Source organism: Sphaeramia orbicularis, chromosome 19, assembly GCF_902148855.1.
Source record: "Sphaeramia orbicularis chromosome 19, fSphaOr1.1, whole genome shotgun sequence".
In the NCBI taxonomy this organism is placed as follows: Eukaryota; Metazoa; Chordata; class Actinopteri; order Kurtiformes; family Apogonidae; genus Sphaeramia; species Sphaeramia orbicularis.
Window position 1 is genome coordinate 28,757,421 of NC_043975.1, and position 27,000 is coordinate 28,784,420.

General features: G+C 37.5%; 1 protein-coding gene across 4 annotated transcripts in view; it reads left to right on the forward strand.

Moving 5' to 3' along the window:
- dnmbp (dynamin binding protein) overlaps positions 1–27,000 on the forward strand; it is a 59,309-nt gene that overhangs the window by 28,331 nt on the left and 3,978 nt on the right. For 2 of the 4 annotated variants that reach the window (XM_030163208.1, XM_030163210.1), the window contains 11 exons: positions 17,384–17,598; positions 17,700–17,799; positions 19,046–19,193; positions 20,328–20,345; positions 21,201–21,400; positions 21,509–21,639; positions 21,728–21,832; positions 23,849–23,977; positions 24,088–24,420; positions 25,088–25,276; positions 25,872–26,070. In XM_030163208.1, coding sequence (XP_030019068.1) covers positions 17,384–17,598; positions 17,700–17,799; positions 19,046–19,193; positions 20,328–20,345; positions 21,201–21,400; positions 21,509–21,639; positions 21,728–21,832; positions 23,849–23,977; positions 24,088–24,420; positions 25,088–25,276; positions 25,872–26,070 — 1,767 coding nt within the window. Of the gene's footprint in view, positions 1–882; positions 2,808–17,383; positions 17,599–17,699; positions 17,800–19,045; positions 19,194–20,327; positions 20,346–21,200; positions 21,401–21,508; positions 21,640–21,727; positions 21,833–23,848; positions 23,978–24,087; positions 24,421–25,087; positions 25,277–25,871; positions 26,071–27,000 lie in introns of those variants that run through there. The other 2 variants (XM_030163212.1, XM_030163209.1) reach the window with 2 other exon arrangements.

The window sequence follows — 27,000 nt, forward strand, 5'->3', positions numbered from 1 at the left end:
TTTTGTGTGTGTCTGTGCGTCACGTGTATTTGAGTGTTTGTGCAGCCTTTAAACCTGTCCTTTTAGTCCCTGCCTCTTTCAGGGTGAGTTAGGGTGGGAGGGATATATTATACTCTAGCTTTATGAATAGGCTCCAGTTTTTTCTCACACTAAAAGATTGTGTCTCTTCTGAGAGTGGGGACAGTCTTCAACAATAGCTCATTGTAATATGTACGGCTACTTTTCCAGTGCTCTGCCCTAATCAGGTTGTGTTCCCTCTCAAATGTTTTACAGTTGTTTTATTCCTTTACTTTCACTTGTTTTCTGCATTTCACTCCATCAGCTGCTCATTACTCCGGAAATCTTGTATTGAATTAAATCCTGCACATGTGTAAATGCAGCACTCCTCCCTAAAAGAAGTAAGATTATTTGGATTTTTTTCAGCTCATATCATGGCCTTTTAATTTATCTTAACATGCAAGAGCTGTTTTTAAGTTTAGAAAAAGACTGAAACATAATTGCTTTTGCCATTGTAGCCGGCATGAGTGATGTGGTGGCCCCTACAGGAAAGAGTAAAGACAAAGAAAACAGGATACAAGGAAGGATGGCAGATTACTCACTTCAGAGAAAACGAAACATTTGGTGCCAAAGTCTATCACTGCCAAAGGAAGATTGTGAAGTGAGTCTCCATCTTCCATCAAGTAAAATCTCTAGGCAGACTGTTTTCATGCAAACAGTGGTTGTAGCCAATTAAAACAATGGGAGGGGCTGCGGGGCTAATCCTCCACTCATGTGACTCCACTGAATCATTAACCCGATGAGGCCCCTCCTTCCATAACCCTACCCCCCTTCTCCTTCCATGATTCGCTGAGATGGCTGCGGGGAGGATTCGATTCAACTACACTGAGGGTGGGGAGGTGCTTGGGCCAGGCAGTCCTGTTGAGGCAGTGGAGAGGAGACAGAGAAAACAAGTGGGAGAGTTACAGACAATATGCCTGACAGGTGGAGTCTCCCACGGTGCACTTTGTTATGGAATGCAGGACTCCAGAGAGAGGAAATAAGCCACGTTCAACGAGAAACCAGCTCAGCTCCGGGTAGGCTGATTTAAACAGCAGGAGCCATGAAGAGCCCGGTGGTTTATGGGAACCCAGTCATGCTTGGTCAAATGGATTGGAACTACGGTGCCCCAATGAGGAGAGGGAAGAGTGTAGAGGAGCTGGGAGATGCTGGGTGGGCCAGAGAGAGGGAGAGGATGGCTCATCTTCAACAGTTACAGCATCTACACCATCTGCAGCTTCAGCAGCAACAGGTTGGTTATCCTGGGTATGGAGTAGTCCCACCTGGTCAACCACCGGGACCAGTTATGTTAGCAAGTCCTGGTGGTGACCCAGTTCCAGCTCCAGGATTTCCTATGCCAGTGCATGGTGGCATGGTGCCTCTTCAGCCAGGACCAATGGTGCCAGTTGGTGGGCCGGTATCACCATCAATGCATGTGCCAGCTCCGTGGCCAGGACAATGGGAGAACCAAGCCCAAATTAGACAAGGCAAGGACATGCGGGCTCCGGGCCAGGACGTTTACTTCCACCCGGGCTCACAGGATGGTCACCTTGAACTGAGGATATCTGAATGGAAAGGTAAACATTGTTTCTACCAGGGCCCAGACGATTACAGTCACCAGGATTACAACAGAGTGCCACAAGAAAATGACATTGACTTAAACAGTCACGAAAGACACGACCGGTCAGATGAAGACAGAAGAAGAAGAAGAGATGATTGGAGCAGAGAAAATGAACACAACTCTGACCGCTATGCCCGCAAGAATCAAAGAGACTTAGAAGAGTATGATCATAAAGACAGATACAAATATCGGGAACATGATAGGAAATATAATGACCGCTATGATGACAGAGATCGGCAATATTATGACAACAGGAAATACAGAGAACAGGACAGTTACAACAGTGAGTATGAGGATTACTATGATCGGAAAGACAACTACGCCCGAAGAGACAATTACTATGAACACAGAGACCGTGATCAATACCACGACCATGACAGGGATTATTATAACTCCAAAGAAAGTAGTCGCTACAGAGAAAAGGACCACTACCAGCGAAGAGAGCATGACTACTACGATGAGAAAAAACGCAAGGATGAGTACTATGACCGGCGTGCAGAGGACCGATATGACTCTAGAGAATATAAAGACAGGGATGTGTACAGTCAAAGGAGTGATGAAACTTACTCCTCTAAAAGAAGGGGCCAGTATGACTCTGGGCTGAATGAGCACAGGGGTCAGAGGGAGAGGGACCACTATAGCAGATACAAGGATGTAGATGATGAGCCCTACAGAAGAAGAGACAACTACAAAACAAGAGAGCACTATGATAGGAGGCCAGTGGACCACTACGACCACGAGAATGAAGATCACCACAATCACACGCAGACTGACCCTTACGATTCCAGAGATGCGGAATATTCCCACCACAGAGGCAGAGACAGATATCGAGATTTACGTTCCCTATCTATGGATTCGCAATATGACGAAACCCCCAAAAAGGATCGTAAGACACACTGCGAGGAATGGGTTGAGCAACAGAACCAGAAGTTTGCTCTTAGGGAAATGCGCTCTTATGAGGATCCCATTATATACCGGCACGATGATGAGCAGGAAAAGGGATATGAGTCCAGCGCTGGGGGTTCAAGTCGAAAGCGGGGCCGTAAACCTGTGTACGTGGGTTCGCTGGATAGGAACAGTTTCTACAGGAAGACTGCTCCGAGCTCCTTGCGAAAGTCACAGTTCGCCACCAACAGGAAAGAAAAGAAAGGTAAACAGTGGGAAAGTGATGTGAGAGAAGGCACTCTGAATGTTGTTTTTTCAAGGCACGAGTTACTAATCTCACTTCTAAACTTGATTATATAGGGGTTTGTGACAGTCTACAATTCATCACCGGTAAAATAAACTTTGGAGGGTTAAGGTGTTATTGTCAATCCAACGCCTAGTAACTGACACAGGATGGAGACAGTGTTGGGTGTCTCAGTTCTTATCATTGTTGACCTCTAGAGGTACTCTAATCAATTTACAACCTGCTGACAAAGAAGGTGCACTTTCAGCTGTTCGTGTGTGTGTGTGTTTGTGTTTGTGTGTGTGTCAGTATCTGTCTCAGAGTAAGGTAGACCGTCAAGTATGCGTAGGCGTAGGGACCTGAAGAACAGGTTTTATTGGTTCTTGGTTTTTGTATTCTGTCATTCCCTCATGCTGTTGTTCTATAGTTTTCCTGTTTTCTGTCATACTCTGCGTTGCTGATGCTGTATTCATCCAAAACTATTCTGTGTAGTTGCTGCATGACTGAAGGTCACTTATTTATTGTCTCCATCTTGTTCCTTCGATGGGGACTTACATATTTATAGAGACTACATTTCAGTAACAGAACAGATTACACTGTATCTAGACTGTCTCTATTTGAAGAATACTGTATTTTATATACAAACCATATTTCTATTTACTGTATACAGTCCTGCCTTAAATCTACACCCTATAATTTACCATTTTTTGCAGTTATTCAACTTGTTTTACACAGAATTTACAATCGTGATCGTTGCAGGTTGCTTATAGTAGTTAAGAAGTTGTTAAGAAATCTTCAAATCCATGTTCATTTTTTTTTAAGCTTGGAGAGATGCAGATGCATATCAATTCTATTGTTAGAAAAATATGTCATGAAAGAAAACCAAATATTCTGACTTAGAATGTCTGGCCAATATGAGATTTTTGATATTCTGTGCCATTATCAACTAAGTTTGATCCCCAACTCTTGTAAAGTCATGTTATAACCTGTTCCTGTGAATGCAAATACAGAGTTTGCAGGGTTTAGTTGTGAACATAGTTGACTCTGAGTTACTTTCATCTACACAAAATCCAAAAAGCGTCCAGGGAAACTTCCAAAAAGTAGGTGTGTGTGCTTCTTCATGAGGAACTGATAAAAGAGAGTGCACACTTCTGGCTGTTTTCATTGTGTCTGAGAAGAAGCAGGTGGCGCCCCCTCGACCCCTCCCCCAGTCACCTAGAAACACACACACACAGTCCACATCGGCCCCCACCATAGATCCATTTCGGGAGTCCAAGTATTAATCCCTAGCGTCAGCAGCATGGTGAGTGGATGGCGGGGGTCTGTCTGGTGCCAGGCGGTGGCCGGCACTGCCCTGACTCCTTCACTGCAGGACTAGACTGATACTCAGTGTGTGTGTGCGCGCGCGTGCGTGTGTGTGTGTTCAAGAGGCCTTCAGAGGCTTATGTTAGAGATGACGCCATTTTTTTCAAAAGATACACACACATATGCACACTTACTCCCTTACTCCTGCAGTGTGTTCTTGTCATCCGTTAATCTTGTTAAACTGCTGCAGCTTGGTCAGGGGTTCGCCTGAGTAAAGCATTTGATTGCAGGGTTAAAAACATTAGACCATCTCATAGCTCTTCTTTATTTGGCTTACACTGAGATTCAATGACACTGAGGTGATGGCTAAGGCCGCCAGGGACACGTCTTAAACATGTATAAAGGCTGTTTTTAACAACAGTGAAGCCTGATATATTAGGCTTATCTGGAAGCCCAAGAAATAAAGAGACCTTTTTTTTTTAAATTCAACAATTGTATTTATTTATTTTTAAAGAAAATAATCCCTCTACCACAAATAATTAATAATAGATAATATGGTAAATGATAATACAAACAATAATATAGGTGCGAAACAGAATTATCACAGTAAGGCTCATCTTTAATAAAATAGACATGACAGGGCAGTAACCTGCTATATAATTGGTACAGTCCAAGACATAAATCATCCTTATCATCCATAGAAGTCACTGATGGTCCAAAAGTTAAATTAGTGTCTCAGAGTGAAACGCATTTCAAATAGAACAAAACAAAAACAAACAGACGTATACTAAATACATAGCTATACTCATTTGTTGATGGACATGTGCAGAAAACATGCCTCCAGTGCTTTCACAGAGACCATTTAATAGAATCTGCTCTTGAACGTTCTACCTTCCTCATCATCTGTATTTGTGTTTGTAGTTGTGCTTTATTTTCTATTTTTAAATGGGATTCCCTGCATACATTTTGCAGCACACATTGCGTGTTACACACATAACTAAAGCAGGAATAGATGGGCATGCAGCCCATGTTTAACCATGTTGTTAATGTTTAATCAAATGTGTCACTTTTCCAGAAATCCCGTATGAACAGTTTAGATATGTGTCATTATCCAGCTATGGTCTGGCAGGGCAGTCTGTGTTTTCCTTTGTAATACTTCACCGCGATTGGTGAAGGAATTGGGCGAGGAAATTAGCAGTTTATACAGGAAATCTGTCAAAGATCTCAGTTTGTCTCACTTAATCGTCAAAATATGACCTGTGTTATGACTGGCAGGCAATGTTTGGTTTGTACTCTTAATTGTCGACATGAATCAGGAGGAGTCAGAGCCACATGTGCATGATTTTGGTGTCAAGACCTTTATATTTTTTGTAGCAGTAAATCTTTGACACACTTGAAGTAATTTTTGGTAATGATGCCAGTGTTGTAAGTATATAGTGGATGGATAATTCTTATGGCTTTTCACGAACGCATGCATAACTACACATCATCCAGACTTCTAACTTTACATGCTTCCTTTCTGGGTCACATGATGCTGCTGGTACCTGCATAAAAATAAACACCAATGCTCTCTGCTTTTTTTTTTTTTTTTTTTTTTTACACTGAATTTTTTTTTTCGCATGGCTATCTAGCATTTAGATCTTTTACCTTGTGCACTTTCCCACGAGGGCTAATTTATTTGCAATAAGTACATTTTCACAAAAACACTCACATGTTTACACTCATGTGAATACAGAATACAAATGCAGTTCATTCATAACTGATAGTGACAAAGGAATGTGCATCAAATGTCTTTTCTATTTTGGGGGGATTAATTATGAGCTGCATAAACAATAACCGCACTGGACGAGTATTCTCTAATTATGCCGCTGTATTTAGACTAACTGCTCTCTTTTGTACCCTTGCTGCCTGACAAATTAGTACTTTGTGTTTGTTGCATAGTCGCTGAGCTCCACATCATAACTCAATCTAGCATTTTTAGTCCCTACATTACACCTTAAACCTCTCTCAGTAACAAAATACTGCACTTCAACACCAGTTATGTTGATGTTAACTTGTGGTAAAGGCTAGTGAAGTTTACATATTTGTTTTTTTCCACATTGTTATTGTGGTTGCAGGTGCTTGTGTAGCTTATAATAACATTAGTTTAGCTAACTTACATTTTTATACAGTGATCATGCCACTGTCTTCTGTGGGTAACTGGTGGAAACTCAGACAAAAGGGTCATAAATCTTAAAATCCTGCTATATAAACACACCATTTCCAGTATCAGCGTATTTATTTTTTTGGTTATAAATTAGCAACTGTTGTTAGAGTCGCTAAAAACCATCAGTGCAATAAATATGGGCTACTGTTTTGAAGGATGTAATGTGATAATTTGTTGCACGGCTCTGTTTGTGTGCAGAGTACACGGATCGTCATAATATAACTGTCTTATTAAGTATTGGGAGAACACACAGAGCCGTCGGGCAGATCCTTGTCTTTACTTGTCTTGCATTTAAAAACAGATATGATACTGTTCGTTCATGTCTTTTAAAGGCTCAAGGCGGTTCTCACACAGTTTTCCCACACACTGCTGAAGGCAGCAGAATTAAGATTATTTACAAAATAGATAGACAGAACCAGGAACATTTAATTGACCACTTTTTCCTCAGATTTTTACATAATCCTCAGAGTTTCAAGTGATCATTAAAATGGTTAAAAGTGTTTCTTTTGCTAATGTTTGGTGCAGCTAAAACACCTGCCAGGCCCAATACACTTATTGTCCTCTCTTTTTCCATTAAGTTGAAGACAGTACTGCTTTGATTGAACAGGCCTCCTCATTTAATTGCCTGTTACCCACATATGCAAAGTTGATGATCTCTTGAAGCAATCGGATATTGTTCATCATTGAAATGTGACCAAATGAGAAATTCCAAGGAAGCCATAGATCGCAGTCTGGGTCCCATTTAGCATTCCAACCCCAAACCGTTGTAACATCTGATTTATTTGACTTGTTAATTAGATTGCAGCCTTATCCACTTATAAAAAGGCAAACACTGGATTAGATTCTTCGCGTTGCAGTACATTTATCTGTACAGAGTTCGCTTTTACAACAGTGGTTGCTGTGTTAGATTCTGCCAGTGGCTGGAATGTGGCCTTTTGACATTTGACCTGTGGAGATAAACTGGATGGTATGCCACTGAATAAGCTTCTCTGTGTCCATCTTTTAAGGGACATGGCAGAGCAGTTGTTGGTACAAAGCAGGACAAAAGGCCAGAGATGTAGGCATATGAGAATGTTTGTATTCTTGTGTGTATTTTATTAGATTGTAAAAAAAAAAAAAAAAAACATTCTCAAAGATATAGCAGCTGCTGCTGGAATCTGTGTGAAGATGCCACAGCTTGATGCCTTTAACAGTGTTTTACTGCTAGACTGACAGTTTATTTTTCTTCTGCCAGTGACTAGCGTCATGCTTTTTTTTTATAGACTTGGGTATTAATTGCAGGCCAGGGCTTGCAGGTCTCCAGGTAAATAATGTTGCTTGTGTTGGTATTTAATAGTCATAGAGGATCAATCTCAAGCTGTTTCTTGTCCCAGCTGAACTTGCAGCACAAACGCACAGAGTTGCTCATGTGATTATTTGTGCAAAGCCACTCCCTGCACGCCAAAACTTGGCTTGATATGAGGAGGGCCCCCGCTATTCTTGTTGCCGTGGCAACTGTGCACTCTTCTGTGAACTTTGGAGCAGAGCACACACAGCGGTGATTGTGTCTGACCTTACAGCTCCCTGTGCAGGGCAAACTTCTGACTTTACATAGTTGTCATGCAGCACACTCTCCAGATTATATGAATGTATTAAATTACTATTTGGAAGCTGGAAATAATAATCCTCAAAGGAAAGAATGTTTTATAAAGATTATAAAATGCCTTGAGTTTACTTGGATGTTGTTTTTCTTTTGGAAGATGAAAGAACTGAAACATCCCTCAGTGCATGTAAGCTGGAGAATTAAAGAGGGGGGTGTTGGATCCAGGTATCATCTTTTTGATAGATTTCAGCCTGTTAGGGGTGGAGCCTAGTCAGCTATTGGTGAACCATGAAACATGAAGCAGATTCCTCTGAAAGAGACCTAAATGAAGTAGATCATTTCAATATACTGTAGCATATTCTTATGTATCTGTATACAAGCCAGGAGAGTTCAGGATTAAAGCAGAGTAGCACCTAAGAGGGGTTCTGTTTGATTTAAATCGGCAGGATTACAATTAGAGAGCACATAACCACACAAACAAGGGTTTTCCTTCATTTTTATTTGCCAAACGTAACTGAAAAGTCAGTTGGATGCTTTTCAAGAAACTAGAAATTAAGTTAGGTGATGTCCAGGTGTTAGCTGCCTTCTGAACATGTAACACCAAATAAAGAATTGCATGTTTTACTTTTGTGTGAACCCAAATTTAATAAAATAAGTAGTGAATAGGGTTTGTACAGGTGCTTGAAATGATCTGAAAAGTACTTGAATTTTAGTTGAAGTGTTTGAAAGTGCTCGCAATTATAACTCTGTGATGTGATTTATTTGTTTATTTCTAATATTAGCCTAATTCCGCCAAGTTAGATGCCAAGCCAAAGCTACTTACAGAGAGGTAATACATTTTGAAAAATAAAACTTTGTCAAAAAAGAAATTAGTGGGTGCTCTCAGGTCAACTCAAGGTACGTTTTTATCTTAATCTTTGTCTCAGTGCGAGTGTGACTGAAGAACACCAAGTGGCTTTCCTTATTTTGGATAAAACTTTGTGTTCTCCTTTAATTTCTAAACTTTTTGCTGTTATGAAACAATTTTAGATGTTCATTATTATAATATAATGTACATCAATGTGATAAAAAGTGAAAAAAATAATCACGAGTATATTTATTCTTGTAGATATGCATTTTACTTCAGCGATAAGGTGCTGGAAAATTTTTTAAATGACCCTTAAAAGTGCTTGAATATGACCTTGAAAAATGTGTTTGAACCCTAAGTGAAGAGTAGGCACACAGAAGTCCACAAACTCATTTTTTCAGCTATAAACTTATTCCTTAAAGGTGAAAAACAGGCCAAGTCCAGCTCCAGGTTTTAATATCTGCCACAGTGGTCGTCCTCCCTGGTGTGTGTGTGTGTCTTTGACTGCGTTCTTGTGTGTAATCATGGTGGGTTCCCATCCATTCTCATGGTAATTGGAGCACAGGAATGGAGTTTGTGCAGCGGGACACACAGTCCTCTGCAGAGCTCAGGAGCTGGACTTCAGATTGACAATGAACTATCTTAGAATGGATGGTGTTGTTTGAAGCACTGTGTGTGTGTGTGTCCGGTGGGGGGGATGTGCTTGTTTTTGAAGTGGTTTGAAGAAAGTTGCAAGCAGCAGGTGGGTGAAGCCTCATGATTGTCTTTCTTCCTTTTGCTGTATAGTCAGTGATGTAAAGATTTAGGAGACGCTAATGTGATTTTAAGTAGAAAAGAATTCCTTCAGGGCTGTAACCAGTCAGGAGACTTTGTCGATCTAGGTATCTTTTTTAATGTGGTTGTATGTGTTTCTTTGCATACATTTAAATGCACAATCTCACTCTTTTTCAGTTTAATCCATGTATGCCCTGAGTTGTTTTAATATTTGTGACAGAGGCTGTTTATCAAAATGAACTATGATGCAGTAAAATGGCTCAGACCCTTTTACAGTCTGATTACGGACACTCCTTGTTGTGACTAACCTTGACGTTCAGACTGTTTGTGTATTTTTATCTCCAAGATTAGTGATAAATTATGACTCACACTGTGGATGGGAATCAACTTTGTTTCAACCTAAAACCATTGACAAATCACCACGTTAGGTTCCTGGTTTAGTCAGGTCTCTGGAAAACTTTTCTGAGAAAACCCCAAAGCTTCAACTTTAGAACATGCAGCAGTGTAAAATAGCCATCCAGGGTTTACTCTGCAAATACATCCAGATGAGTCAGTAAAACCTGCTGTCTTGAACAGCTCTGCTCTTCACCATTGGTTCCAGCTGTTGTTGGTTGAGTCAAAGAAAAACCTAGTAATGTTTGACATGTCAGTACTGAAGAAGAAGTCAGTTCACCTTCTTATTTACTCTTTTATTTTTTGATTTCAGTCTAGTTATAGTTTGTAGAATTTTACTAGTTTTATCTAATTTCATATTTATTTCATATGTAACAGGAAAACCTTGATTTGTAGAAGCTGTCAAAGGTAGGATGAAAGATTACATGACATCAAGTGCAATCTGATTTATATTAACTGGTGAAAGCAAACCTGGTTTTCCCTATAGTACTATTGAATTTGGCTTGTGTTGTATTTTTCATTGTAATTGACATTTTTGTGCTCTTAAGCAGTTTTTTTTTTTTACATTTTTATTTCAGTTAACAATATTTTTTACAACTACAGGGTGTCCCATAAGTCTCCATACATAGGAAAAATAAATGTTTCTTGACATAAACCATTTTTATTTTTATAATATGCTCTATATGACTGCCATTTTGTCGGGAACACATTTCAATGCATGTCCTCCACTGCTGAAGAACTATAAAGAAGAAATATAAAGAAATACATGTTCGAACCATATATGTATGGAATGTATTATGTCTCCTATGTATGGAGACTTATGGGACACCCTGTAGTTGAAGTTTTAGTTTAACATTTTGCTGTAATGCTGGAGTATGTTTGATTAAAAAACACTACCAACCTTGCTGAATACACTAAATCAGAAGAGCTGGTCTTGTTTATTAACTCCTTTGCGTGCTTCTATTATATTTAATTCTTTGGGGTCTTTTTTTTTTTTTTAAACATATTTTGATATCAGTGTCTTCTCACAAGGCTCACTTGTACTGGTTTTGCGTCTTTTGACTTGTACTCATTTATGGTCAGTGTAGAGAATGAGAATCCGAGACACAAAGACAGGTTGTTCCACTGCCCTACATATGTTTTATAGGAAGATGAGAATGATATTGTCATTGTGTCTCACATTTGATAACACAGGTTTTATTTATCTCCTCTCTACTGCTAGGAAATGGGTCAGGGGTTTGAATGGAGCTCATTTTTTAATTGTCATGATTCTGTTTTTCCATACTGACACTCCCAGCCCCCCGCAGAGCCACAACCCCTGCCTCCTGTTTTTTCGAATGTTTACTTTATTAGGAACAGATTTCACTGTTATTTCTATAAGAATCCTTTATAAAACTAGGGAAGTTTTAAATTATAACACACTCTGTTGTCCGTACCATTTATTGTTCAATTTTTCAACCTTGCCTGTCTTACTGTGTGGAACTATGGGGATCCACCTTCAAAACAATAACTAATCCAATAATTGTACTGCAGAAACAAGCCATACAAATCATCCATAAAGCTGATTGTTATGCACACACAACTCCACTGTTTCTAAATTCCCATGTTATGAAATTCAATGACTTGTTTTATTACAAAACTGTGCGAATAATCTTCAGAGCCAAACAAAGGTCACTCACAGACTCTGTTCGAAAGTTCTTTTTGATTCAGGAAAGCAGGTATGATTTCAGAGGTGTTTGTTTATTGTACAAAAGTATGTAAGATGTATTTCTGTTATTGGAGTTAAATTATGGAATGACATAAAAATACATTTAAAGATGTGTAATTCATTAGTGGTTTTCAAAACATTGGTTTGTAAAGATATTTTTGAGGGATACAAGCATGAATGATTTTTGATGTATTGATTGGTAGAATAAAACTGATTTTGATTTGAATGTAGGCGAGGTGTATATAAGCATTTAGCTTCTGCCTAATCCTGTTCAGTCTCAACAGAATTCAGTCGGTTGACTTAAAATCAACCTCACTGATTGTGTATTCTGTTTTATGGAAGATGACTGAATAAAGTTAAACCTTAACCTTAATTATTTCCTCCTAGGATTAGTTCTTCAGTGTTGTGAATGTCCTTTATTGTGGACTGTAACACAGATCAGTTTAACCTGTTGAATTTACAGCTTTGTGTGAAGCAGCAGATTGTGTGTGTGTTGTGTAACTAGCCTCTGCTGGCATTCAGTCACAGGTGTTTGATCCAATAGTTACTTGGCTGTTGTTGTACAGGTGTTGGAGGTTGACTGATGGAGGTTGACTCATCATGTTCTACGCAAGGATGATCCGTATGACAACATATTCGATGTAACTTTATACCTGTCTGTGATAATGTATCTGTGCTGTGGGTGGACAGCAGCAGGGTGTAGTAAATGACTACACTGGGAATATCAGTTTTCATTGTTGCGTATGTTTTTTTTAACCTAGCAGCATGAGAATTGCTTTAATGTTTCACGTGGGCTGAGTAATCATATTATTTTATAGAGAATGTTCTGGTTCATTTTTAGCCTTAAGGTCAATAGGCTAGTGAGTGTATTTTAATCTACTTGTAGTTTGTCAGCACATTTGTAAGACATGTTTCTGACTGAAAGTGTACCCTTTTTCAGAAGGATATTGAGAAATGTGCTGTATGTCACCATTCAGACAAAATATAACAGGACATAATGTTTTGTGTGGATCACACAGCCCTAGTCCATGTATGTGTCTTGATTGTGGGGCTCTACATTTTATGTTTAACCAGTTAATGGTACAGTTCTTCATTAGTCACTTTTCCATTGGACATCTGCGCAAAACTTTATCGATATTTATTAAATGTTGAGAAAACAGAATTGCATAATGTCGGTTTTTCCACTAAATCACAAATGCGATGACTTGTTTATTTATTATTGCAAGATGACATAAGAAGTCTTTCCATAAACATGGCGACAAACGTAATTATGATGTTGATTTACAGATATATTCATTATTATTATATATTACCTCTCTATCCCGTACTAAATAAAAAAAAAAAAAAAAAATTTGTTTCCTGGTGTGTCCACACATACCGCACCATGTTTCTTTTAAAACTCTTCTTCTTCACTTGTTGTAACATCCGTCAACATCTGTTTTTTTTTTTTTTTTTTTCACATGACTAGTTACGGAAAAAGGTCTTTCCATTGCAGTTTTGCATGATATACTATTTGTGCTACAGCCAAAAAAACACCCTGCCAGCGCAAAAACTTTTATTCGAAAAACAAGAGTTTTGGTGAAATTATCGTTTTTCCATTAGGTAAATTTTTACGCGCAAGTTATATTCGCGCAATTTGAGGGTCAATGGAAAAGCAACTATTTAGTGCAGGGCAACATGTCCTTCTGTTGTTAATTATGGTAATTACCACTAAATGAGCTCAAACAAAGTCTGGGCAATTTATTAAATTTATTTGATTAAACATTTTGTTTAATTGGTCCTCCAGATCTACTATCCTGCATGTTTTAGATGTTTCCCTCTTCCAACACACCTGATTCAAATGATAAGCCTATCATTAAGCTCTGCAGAAGCCTGATAACAACTGTCAGGTGTGTTGGAAGAGGGAATCATCTAAAACATGCAGGATAGTAGATCTGGAGGACCAGGGTTAGTGACCCCTGCTTTAGAGACCCTCCTTCAACAAAAATTCCAAATGCAACTTGTTTGTTTCTCGTAATGCATCAATTGTAAAAGTGTCATTCTATTCTTGTGTGACATGTAGTTTTAGTGAGGAACAAACATTGTTGAATCACGTTTAACCTCAGTTTGTTTAGCTAGAAAAAAAAAAAGATTAAAATCGTTAATCGTCCATAACATTGGGGAAAAAAATGTAGATTTAATTTTTTGTCCATATTGCCCTGCTCTAAGTAGAATTGCTCCAAACCTGCAGTTGTGCTGTGTTTGTAAAAGTTACATTTACGCCTGTACACTTTTATTTACTTTAAAAAAACTGAGCAAATTGGAACTCTGAAACTGTGTCCAAATGGGGTCATGCAGTTTCACAGGTTGGCTCTGATGGACACGACTGTGCATTTAACCATGTGAAGTGGGGCATATGATGTGTTTGGGAGGATCAAACATGGGAATGAGCAGATTGATTCAAATTAACGCAGAGTCCTTTGTTTTCAGCCTCTTTTTGTGTGTTGTGGTGCTGTATGACTTTTTAAAGCCCATTAGTGAACTACTTACTCATTAGTGGGGAAATACTCGCACTTTGGCAGTTGACGGACATGGTGACGGATGCTGCAGGGAGGTACTGCATGGTGCAAGCCATGAGAAAAGCTCCTTTGAGTTGAGACTTAGCCAAGTCACGTGAAGAGAGAGAGGGATGAGGTCAGGGTGGGAGGGAGACAAAGGGCAGGTGGCCAAGGGATCAGACGCACAACACAAACACACACACACACACACACACACACACACATTCCCATTCCTTCTATTTCTGAAAACTTTGCTCAAATGGATGTTTCTAGAATTGAGATGTTTAAGGTCAAACCAGCAACAAACAAACAAACAAAATCACTGCTATTGCTGTTATTTTGATAGATTTTGTGATAGGGGTCATGCTTTTAGTAGAATGGTTATGTTTGGATTTTAATTTTCACTGAGAAAAACATTTATCTTTTCTTGAGTCCCGTACAAGCTTCGTAATTCTTCAGCCAGAGCATTTCCACTGCTCTATAATGCATCATTTATAATATTATGTTTTTACATATTTTAGTTAGAAATTGCAGCTTCTGCAATATGAATTGTGCACTCTGTCAAATTGTGATTTTACTAATATTTCGGGTAATTGTCCTGTTATGTTTGACTTCATCAGACTGACTGTGGTTACTTCATCTTTATTTAAGTGTATAGAAGTGTGGCTGTGTATGTTTGTATGCATGTGTTCTGTTGCATGCAAGATTTGAGAACTTCCGGCATTTGATCACATGAGTGTAAGCAGTTAACTTCATTAGCCTCTGACAGCATCTGTTCGAGGAGCAGGGGTGACATCATCCTTATCAGATGATACCAGCAGCACATGCTGCATTTTCTCAAGCTTAGTCTTAACTGGATACTCCAAAATATACACAGAATACCTTCTATCCTTCTACAGCAGCAGTTCTCAGTAACTGGGCCTCAGTCGTTGTAGTACAGTTTAGAGTGGTTTACAGCAGGGGGGTCAAAAGCTTTTTGAAAAAAGGTTATAGGTTTGACATGGTTTAAATCACATGGACCTCAGTTTTACACAGATGGATTTAAAGGCTGGTGTCAATGCTTACCGAAGTGTATTGACCTAAATGGAGCATATGTTGAAAATAAAGTTCATAACTTAAACTGTTTTTTCCAACTGCCCTTTCTTCATGAACATTTTGAAGCCCCCTCATATACTGCTTTGCTATTTTAACATCTAAATATGCCCAATAATTGAGATAAATGAAATATTAAAACACATATTTTCAATGAGTAGTTTTGTGAAGTTTGAATATCACCACATCACTCATAATAGATCCTGTACTGTGGTGGTTGTGCTTTCAGATGCAGTGACACAAAATTAATTTGTTTATGAAATGAATAACTAATAATAATAGCATTTTCCCCTCTTCTTTTGGCATCCCACCAACATGTGATGTGCTAATTTTACTCACATATAATTAGAGTTCTTGTAGGTATATTTTTTTCCTCCTTTTTTGAATCTTTTTTAGCACCTGTTAGTATTAGAATGTAAGCCCGTTTTTATGTATTTGGCTGTAACTGTTCCGCCTGAGCATATTTTCCCTGTATCTGTCATTGTTTAATGGTTTTCTTCCTGTATATTAGTACTTTTGTAACCGTGTGAATTTTTATCATGTTGGTTGTTTGTCCAGGACCACAGATGGAAATTAGCTCCTCTACAAAATCTGGTGCACGCATCTTGTTCTTTGTAACTAATGCCAATACACACTGTCCTGTAACTAATTAAATAAATACTAAGTACAGGTTATCAGGATCCTACTGGTAGTCACAGTCACCATATACAATGTGCACATCCCCCATACATGGGTCCTGGGTCCCTCTCATAAGTCTTCAGCTGTGTTATCTCTGTAGCCTCTAACTGTCTCTTCTTTAATGTCTGCTGGTCCCTGAGAGCCTGTATGTCTGCCGCTGCTGTCACAGACCATTGTACCACACACAAAGAGCCTGAGTCCACTCCAGTTTTGCATCCATTCATAAAAAGCGCTGGTGCGTGAACCAGGCTCTCCCTCCAGTCCGGGGCTCCCCCTCAGATCAGCCCTGTGCCAGTGATAGCAGAGACATTGATCAAAAGCTGACAAGATGAGGAGGAAAGGCCCGGCCTGGGGGGCGGACAGGAATATGTTTGGATACAATGAATGGAGTCATGGGTGGGGAGGGATTTTTTTTGCCATGCTCTTTTCTTGTCAGACTTTTTCAGAGATACCATTTTCTGTTATTTCCTATGTACAACAAGTTCAGCTTTTATGCCAATTTCATGGCAGTCAGTGAGTTGAAATTGACATATTTACACACTTTTCTTAAATAGGATTTTGACAGATTTAACCCTTTTAAGACTGCCATTATAACAGGCCTCCTAGGTGTCTTCATGTTTTCTTTGCAATAAAAGTGTCAGAAAATGTCTTTTTTACCAATTCTTTTGCACCTTTGTTTTCAGGAAGAACTTAACTTTCAATATCTGGCCATTAATTATCATTATTATGAATAATAAATACTTAAAACAGTGTGTTTTAGTAAAAAAAAAAAAAAAAAAAAGCAATCTTGAAGTTTTTAGCATATTTATCCTGAGAAACAACTGTAAATGTCCATAACAAAACTTTTTGAGATTGCAGAAATAAACTTTCATCTATTTTACATCTGCTCAAACATGCTTTTTGGTCATGAACATAAAGTATCCATATTATGGCTTTATATATTTTGTTATTTCCAGGTGTTTTTTAGCCTGTGTGTAAGTCTCTGAAACGGTTCCTTTCTACTTATAATACAGTCCCACAATGCTGCTGTAAAGTGTTACATAGTGTTCGGAAGCTCAGGATCTCAGCTTTTTGAATTTTGTGGATAGCGCCAGAGAGATTGCAGTTGTTAAATGGTTAAAGGTGATTGGATTTGTTTGAGACCTACTGAAAATGACTGATTTGAAGCCTGTTTCTCTTGAATTAGCGATTTTAAGCATAATGGCATTAGAGCAGCATGGTAATACTGAAAAACATCAGATTGTTTTCGATTCATATCAGGACCATCTCCAAAGTCATGGAACAGAAAATAGGTCTTAAATTACATGAATGGTCTTAGAAAGTACTTCCTTAACTTGAAACCTGTAGAAACCCCATAGAGTTCTGTTACCTTGTGATTTTACATAATGAAGCTGCATCTAAATTCATCTAAATCTGTTTCCTTTTCTGTTTTTCAGAGATGACCCTCCTGTCGTCCCAACCCAAGCCTTCAGATTCTACTCCGGTCTCAGACACGACCCAGACAGCGAGCACTGGCGCCGAAGACCCTGAAGTTAGGATGTTAGAGAAGAGGTCAAAGGTCATAGAGGAGCTGCTGCAGACAGAGAAGGACTACATCAAAGACCTGCAGATGTGTGTCGAGGAGATTATTGAGCCACTGCAGCAGAAACAGGTAACGTGATGTTGTAAACATGCATCAGAAGAGTAAATATAAGAGATATTTACCAGCTTGGCATTGTCATCACTATAACCCTTTGTCAAACTCCTCTAAAGGTAAAGAACGTGGACTTTGATGGACTGTTTGGAAACATCACTACAGTGATTGACCTTTCACAGCGGCTCTGTGATACCCTGCATGACACAGACTCTATTGGTATGATTTATGCTCTATAAATTATCTTAAACGTACTGAAGAAATGTTTGATTTATTAAAAAGAATAGACTGTTTCTTTAAATGCTTAAAATGAAACTAAACAGAACTTAAATTCACCCTACTTTCAATTTGCAATTTTGTTCAGTTTTTTTTTTTTTTTATGGTCCCTAGACTAGGGTGTGTTTTAATCCATTTATAATCTGTCAGGACTTTAATCTGCAAGAGTTTGTGTGGATGAAAATGCATTCTTTTTCAGAAAGGTGTTCAGAAATGTGCTGTATATCACCATTCAGACAAAATGTAGCAAGACATTATGTCGTACACAGAAAGTGGTCTATGCATGTGTTTTGGTTGCAGGGCACCACTTTTTTGATTTAACCAGTGAATGGTCAGTTGTTTCATTTAGTGCAGGACAGCATGTTCTTCGGTAGTAAATAATCATGATTAAGACTAAATAAGCTCAGTGTTAATTATACTGGAACAAAGGTTGGGAAATTTATCAAATTCATTAGAATAAAGGTTTTGCTTTCTGATAACATGAAAAAGACCTAAATTGCAAAATCGAGATTCTTTCTTTCTTTCTTTCTTTCTTTCTTTCTTTCTTTCTTTTGAACATGCAAAGAAACAAAATAAGACAAAAACAAAAAAAAAACATTTAAATGAACAGAATCTGTCTTCAAGTACGAGCAAGTCTGAATTTGCATGGTTGAAAAGGAGTAGGAAGAAGTATAAACTTATTTAATCCTACCCCTCAAGTACTTTTACACCTTTATCAATAACTTGATTCATGAATCCAACAATACATTTTTCTCAGTTTAGCATTCACACCACAACTAATATATAATACAGTAATTGAATTATGCACAACAATATTATCATGGCTGTGCTTTCATGCAAAAAATCAGTAGTTCAGCAATTTTTGTATTTATCAATACCACATTGTCCATAAACAAAGAGATCGTTATCGAGATTGTTCCTCTGGAGATGGTCTGGCCCAACTAAATCTCAAAATGCCACCTTTTTGCTTCTTAAATATTTATTATGAATGTGTTTTTTCTTACATAATGTATAGTTTTAGTGAGGAATGAGTATTTTCCAATCATGTTTTACCTTAATCTTCAGTTCATTTAACCAGAAAATAATTGATTAAAAGCATAAATCTTCAATAACACTGGAAAAAAGGTTTGGTTTGATTTGAACTAACCAATAAGAAACCCTTCTTACTTTCTGTACCCTGTGCTTTCAGGTAAGGTATTTCTTGATTATAAGGCCGAGCTGGAGGAGGTCTATAAAATCTACTGCCAGAACCATGATGATGCCATCTCCTTGCTTGAGAGCTATGAAAAAGACGAAACCATCCAGCGCCACGTGTTGGAGTGTCTGGAGAGGCTGAGGTGAGTCACGGCGCAGGAGGAAATGTCTGAAAAGTAACACCGGTTTTACCATTTCAGCCTTGACCTTTTGAATAATAATGGGTTTTGCATGTGAGTGACCAGAAATCTGCATGTTTGTGTGTGCGCGAGCATGAAAACCACAATGAACTTAAAATCAAACGCTGACTGAGATATCATTTTTAATCATTTATTGTTTCTAAACTTTGAGGTGAGAATTTGTTTAATTTAACGTCGCTGGATCAGCTCTCTGTAAATATATTTCCCGGTGTCATAGTTTCCTTTTTCCATCATTCGTTACAATCTGAACCCGTTTAGGAGTTCAAAGTTGGGTTTACCATCGACTTATGTTCACGTGGAATTAATTTATGATGGTTTTTTAGCAGACTTTGAACTTGAATGTGCGTTCACGTTATCACTGAGAAGTTCAGTCGTGGTGAATCTGTAAACAGAAGAAATAAACAGAATAAAATGGTAGCAGCAGCTTTGATACTCCTCATGTGCGTAGAGTCTTTTTCTTTAGAGCTCAGTAATGCAGAGCAGTTGAAGAATGTGCCCTACCTCGTTTCACCTGTTCGGGTTTCACCGGCAGTGACTCAGGTGTATTTCAGCACCGAGACACTTGTTCTGTCAAATATAGGCCTCTGTGTTTGAAGATAAACAAAGGTTTCGTTAAGGCGCTGGTTCAGAGGACAAACCCTCTTAAAGTAAATGAATGTACAGTGTGCATTTACACACAGCCGATCCCTTTTTGACACAGTTTTATTTGGTTTCTTTTTCTTTTTAGGACACGGTCACGACAAGATTCATAGCCCTTTTTGTAAAAGTTTGTGCGTCTGTTTAACTTCGCAAAGGTCATGTGTGCCGTCACATTTTACTGAGCACCGTTTTCACAGCGACACTGGGAGTCCGTCCAGGTTTAAGACAGAATTCATTAAACAAAACCATAACAACGGAACAGCAGGTGTGGCTGACTTTGCTGTTTTTTGCAGTTTATATCACAGAGTGGATTTACTTCTTGGACAAATAAACCTGTTGAATTGTGTAAATGTTTCAAACATGAATTGTAGTTTGTGCTAGGCTTATAAATCCTGTTTTTGTTATCTTCCTATCTCTTTCCACCCTTCCTTCACACAGGGCCATTTATCGAGAGTGGTAAGTTACCATAACGAGTGCCGTCACCATTTCCAGCATGAGAATCGTCCTGACCGCATGCTTATTACTCACTAACCCCTTGGGAAATGACCTTTGTGTGTTTGTGTGTGTGTGTTGTTTTGTGTTCTACCTAAAACTGAAACTGAGTGCGGAAACATTTGAAAGTCATGGCTGCCACATAAGTTCATTTCAGTTTCTTTCCACGGACTGAGATGCGACTTGTATCTGGACTGTTTTGTGTTTGCATGTTGTTGTGAAGAAAAGTACTGAACATGAACATGACCCTTCCTCACATAAGTAACTGTTGATCCTGGAAAATACATGTAATGCCATCTTCTGGACTGAAACAGCAACAACAGCAATTCCATCTCCATTATTTGTCACAAGTTTAAGTTGATATTCTTGAAAAAACATCAGTTAAACTTTACTTTGAAACAGATGAAAATGTGATATAGATTGACCAAAACCAAATAAGTCACCTTTAATTTGTGTATATCTAAAGTTTTTACTGTTAAGACAGATAAATGCATGCACTGACTGAAAACAAAAGCTTTTTGTGTTTTCTGAATTTGGCTGTATGAGCTGTTCGTCCTCTAGATTGTGTTAAAACTAAGCAAATCAATGTTTTATTTCTTTTATTATTTGTGTTTTCCCTGTCATTATCATCTGCTAGTATGTGTCATCATCAGAATATACGCGTATATCGTACGATGATGGCTACATACTGTTATGGCACACATGAAAACGTGCTGTATACGAACATTTTCTTAACAGAAGTCAGTAGTTGTGGCTGTGGCTCTTCACATACTGAATCACCTTTACGTTCCACTGAAATATCATTCGCTTCTTTTTCAGGGGAAAAACAAATTACATCAACCTCGGCTCTTTCTTGATCAAGCCGGTGCAGCGGGTGATGCGTTACCCGCTGCTGCTCATGGAGCTGTTGGGGGCCACGCCTGAGAGCCACCATGACCGGCCCCAGCTGACTCAGGCCCTGCAGGCCGTCAAGGAGATCAACGTCAACATCAATGAGTACAAGCGCAGGAAAGATCTGGGTAAGACTGGACTTTAGGTTTCTTTTGTAACTATTGCACCGATTGCATAAACACGGAATGCTGCTTTCATTAGTTTGGGATCAAACTGGTTTTAAATGCCGTCCGCAGTGGTGAAATACAGGAAAGGAGACGAAGACACGTTTATTGACAAGATCTCCAAGCTGAGCATGCACTCCATTATCAAGAAATCCAACCGAGTCAGCAGCCACCTTAAGCACCTCACGGGAATTTCACCCCAGGTACTTCACTGGTCTAAGAAGAAAAAAATAAACACAAGAGGTCCTGACTGCTGGGCATTAACTCATTTTTGCCGCTTTTGTATTTTAGGTTAAAGATGAAGCATTTGATGAGGCTGAAAAGAAGTTCAGGCTGCAGGAAAGACTCATTAAGTCTTTTATTCGGGACATTTCATTGTACCTGCAGCATATAAGGGTATGAGCTCTTTGAATTCACAAGTCTGCATCTGTTTACCTCTACTTCACTACATCTGTCTGACAGGTCTAATGAAACCATGTCTCCAGATATTGAAGGTTTCTGACAAAATTAAATGGTTTCTCATTCTTCTTGAACTGAATAATTTCTTTAAAAAGTCTTAAAATACTTGAAAATGCATTGTCACAAAACTGAAAACAAGGTTATTTTTCTGAGTTCATGGGTTAATTTTAGACTTTTTAGAGATTTATACAAACACTACAAACAAATGATTGTTTTCTAGAATACAATGCATTTCTATAGGTTAAACTAATCTTAACTTAAACTACTGGCAATAAACAATAAACATCTACTTCATTTAAACGCAATGTATGTATGAATAAAATTAATCAAAAAAACAACATATACAATAGTATAACACTAGTATTTTTCATACATTAAGCACATATTGTTAATAATAGTTACATATGTTACTTAAGTGACAAAATTAAACAGAAAATGTTTCTTTATGTGAATTTCACTTCCTTCTTGAACTAAATAATCTCTTTAAAAAGTGTTGAGTTACCTGAAAAATCCATTGTTATAAAACTGAAGACAAGCCTATTTCTCTGAGCTCATGATTTAATTTTTAGACTTTTTAGAGATATATACAAACACTACAAACAAATGGTTTTCTCGAATATGATGCATTTCTGTACATTAAACTAGTATTAACCTATACTACTGGCAATAAACAATAAACATTTACTTCAGTAAAATGCATTGTATACATGAATAAAGCAATAAAATTAATCAAAAAACAACATATACAATAGTATAACACTAGCATTTTTCATTCATTAGGCATATTTTGTTGATAACTGTTACATATGTTTACTTTAGTGACAAAGTTCAACAGAAAATGTTCCTTTATGTGAATTTCTCATCCTTCTTGAACTAAATAATCTCTTTAAGAAGTGCTGAATTACCTGAAAAATGCATCGTTATAAAACTAAAAACAAGCCTATTTCTCTGAGCTCATGATTTAATTTTTAGACTTTTTAGAGATATATACAAACACTATAAACAAATGATGGTTTTCTAGAATATGATGCACTTCTGTACATTTAACTAATATTAACCTATACTACTTGCAATAAACAATAAACATTTACTTCAGTAAAATCCAATGTGTACATGAATAAAGCAGTAAAATTAATCTAAAAACAACATATAGAATAGTATAACACTAGCATTTTTCTTTTTTCATACGTTAAGCACATTTGTTGATAAGTTACATATGTTTACTGAAGTGACAAAATTCAGAAAAACAGAAAATGTTCCTTTATGTGAATTTCACATCCTCCTTGAACTAAATAATCTCTTTAAAAATGTTGAATTACCTGAAAATTGCATTGTCACAAAACTAAAAACAAGTCTATTTTTCTGAGCTCATGATTAAATTTTAGACTTTTTAGAGATGCATACAAACACTACAAACAAATGATGGTTTTCTAGAATATGATGCATTTCTGTATATTAAACTTGCCTTAACCTATACTACTGGCAATAAACAATATACAACTACTGCATTAAAATGAAGTGTATACATGAATACAGTAACATTTATCCAAAAACAACATTTAGGTGCTGTCAGGTGGAAACCTTGCAAGTCCATTTTTGGTCTTTTGATGGTTTTAGAAATATTCAACCAGTGAAAAGTGTTCATTTATTTAGAATATATATTGTTTTTCTAGTTTCCTGAAAAATAAGTGTTTTGGACACAAGAGGTTTCCACCCAACAGCGACGATAAAACAATAGTATAACACTAGTATTTTTCATACATTAAGCACATTTTGTTGATAACAGTTGCATATGTTTACTTAAGTAATGTATTTTACTGTTTCTATGAAGTATTTTCACAGTCTGCTCTTAGTACTTTTTAACAGGCCGACTTCCTGCACAACAATCACATTTGATGACTCATATTAGTACAACATGTATTGTAATTTTCCAAATTTCTCCTTCTCCTTCAGGAATCTGCCTCAGTCAAGGTCCTGGCAGCCATTAGTTTCTGTGATATCTACACAGAGCGCAGTATCCTGGACCCTGAGCGCTTCCAGAGGGCCCACCGCTGCATCAGTGACAAGCAGTTTACAGAATTCGTAAGTCACCACCTTCCTACCATTTGTGATTTAATGTCATGTATTGAAGTGTACTGTGCTTTCCTTCATGTCTGACCACCAAACCTTTTGTTCCCTTCCCGTCTGAGCAGAAAGAACGCACAGAGGCCTTAGTCATAAACCCCCTGACCCAGCTCCTCCTCATGTTCGCCGGTCCACACAAACTCATCCAAAAACGCTTCGATAAGCTCTTGGACTACGATAATTGCAAGGAGCGCGCAGACCGCCTTAAAGACCGCCGCGTCCAGGACGAACTGCAGGTGGCGCGCAACACCTACGAGGCTCTGAACGCCCAACTCCTGGACGAGCTTCCAAAGTTCTACGTCACTGCAGAGGAGCTGTTTACGGGGTGTGTGAGGGCCTTTGCTCAGGCCCAGAAGGACTTCATGAAGACCACACTCGGAGAACTTAAACCCCTCCTACAGGTGGGACATTTGGATTGTGAAATGTGTTCTTTTTTTACTTAGTCTTTCAGTTTGTTTTTTTTTGTTTAGAATTTCAGTTTAGTTTACATGTTTTATTTTGAGGAAAGGACTAGATTTTAGTTTCTCAGGTGTCAATCTTGATTTATAGATCCAGGAAAATGAAATGATAATTGTATTCTTGTGCACCACAAACTAATGACACATTGTAAAAATCCAATTTTTTTGCTTAATTGAAAATTTTTTTTGCTTTATTCAAGCAAAAAAATCTGCCAATGGAACAAGTAAAAATTATCTTGGTAAGATTTCTTGAAATAAGATTTTCAAGATCTATTATCTAAAAATAAGTTCTTATATCTCACTGAAAAGTTACTCTTTAGGTGATTATGTCTTATTTTAAGTGTGATGAGATATTTTGACTCAAAATGAGAAAAATACACTTGGTAAGATTTTGATTTTTGCAGTGCATTGGTAGAAAATAAACCTGACTTTGCTTGTAGTTTTGGTCAGTTTTACTTTGTACTGCATGGTTCATTGTATTTTTTGAATATATATTATTCTAATTTTAGTCCTAGTTTTTGTTACCTAGGATTACTCTATGCGGTATATATTCCTCTTTTCAAAAAAATCCTGTATTAAGTTTCTAAACGGTAGCATTTGTTGCTTTCAGTTTTCTAGCAAAGTTAGTACCGAGGGAAACCTAATTGCAAAGTTCCAAGAAGAATATGGCCGAGTTCTCCAGCTTCTTCAGAGCTTTAGTTTCTGCCCAGAGAACCTGCCTCCTGCTGCCTCCACGAAGAAACCCTTCGAGAAGAAGACTCTGGAGAAGCAGACCTCTAAAAAGCAGCTTCAAGGACCTGTGAGTTTATGTCTTCTTCTGTATATTTGATCCGATTTGCAGCATTTTTACAGTCAGCTGCGGTAGTATGTTGTCGTACTTGTTAGCCTGTTAAATGCTGTAACAGTACAAGACAATGACATTTTTGGCATAACATGAGAACAGTTTTGAAGTACAAATAAGATAAATAGCTTCTTTAAATACTAATAATCAGTATCATTATTGCCCTGAAGACAAAAAAAAAACATTTATGACAACTTCTAGTAGCAAAATGTACTTAGTTGAATGTACTGTTTTTTTGTATTTATCTGTATTGGTATTATTTATTGTGTACTTTTTTTATTATGTATGTTTATTTTGTATGTTTAGGTTTTTAGGTTTAGGTTAGTTTATTTCAGACTCAGACATAATACAAAACATATGGAACAAAAAAATAAATAAATAAATAAATGATACACAAATAAAAAATCAAACAATAGAAAAATAATAATGATAAGGATAAACAATGCACAAAAAATCAAATAATAGAAATAAAAGAACAACTGTTGTGTATTTTGAATGTAAAAAAAAAAAAAAAAGTACACATTTACAGGTTTTTGTTTTTTGTCACTTTCAGCCCAACTGCATCTTGCAGACAGATGAGCACCGAGCCGGGCTGATGGCACGTTATGGCCCTGAGAAACTGTTCCAGGCAGAGAGGAACTTCAACGCTGCCCAGGACCTGGATGTTTCTATACTGGAGGGAGATCTTGTGGGTGTTATCAAGCAACAGGACCCAATGGGCAGCCATAACCGGTGGCTAATTGACAACGGAGGTATTCAAAGATTTTTTTGTTGCACAGAACATACAGAGAATTGAGATACTGTTTCTCTCTCACCTTGTTCAATGTCAGGCATTAAAAAAAAAAAAGAAAAGAAAAAAACAGAATAAGGTTCAAGGTACTTTATTATTTCCTAAGGGCAAATTATTACACACATCAAAAGCAAATGACAGATAAAATACAAAAACACAAATCACACACTCTTCACTGTTCAGGAGCCTTGTGTCTATTGGTCCTGCTATGTGGTAGGGCGTATCTGCGACCCTACAGAAGCAGCGTTAGCTCATACCATAGAGCAGGGATGTCAAACTCATTTTAGTTCAGGGGCCACACTCAGTCTAATATGATCTAAAATGGGCCAGACCAGTAAAATAATATAAAAAATAGTTAAGAAATAATGTCAACACTAAAGTTTTCTCTATGTTTTTGAGTGAAAAAAGTAAAATTTCGTAATGAAAATGTTCACATCTATGAACCGTACTTGAACATAACATGAACAAATATGAATAATCTGAAAATTCTTAAGAAAAATAAGTGCAATTTTAACAATATTACACCTTAGTTTATCATTTATGCATGTGCATCACAACTTACAAATCACAATACACAAAATATTTAGTAACAGGCAGAATATTGGTAAAATTCCACTTACTTCTCTTAAGAAATTTCATATTGTTCATATTTGTTAAGGTTATTCACATTTTTTGTAAAAGGAAAGTCTGTAAATATTAACATTTTTGTGTAATTTTACTTTTTTTACACTAAAACGATGACAAAAAATAATATTTTTCATTATTTACAGGTTGTTATGACTGTATTTTACTGGTCTGACCCACTTTAAATTGATTGAAATGATTTTCACATCCTTAATTTTTAATATCTTCATTATAATTTTTACACTTCACAAATTCACCCCAGGGGCCA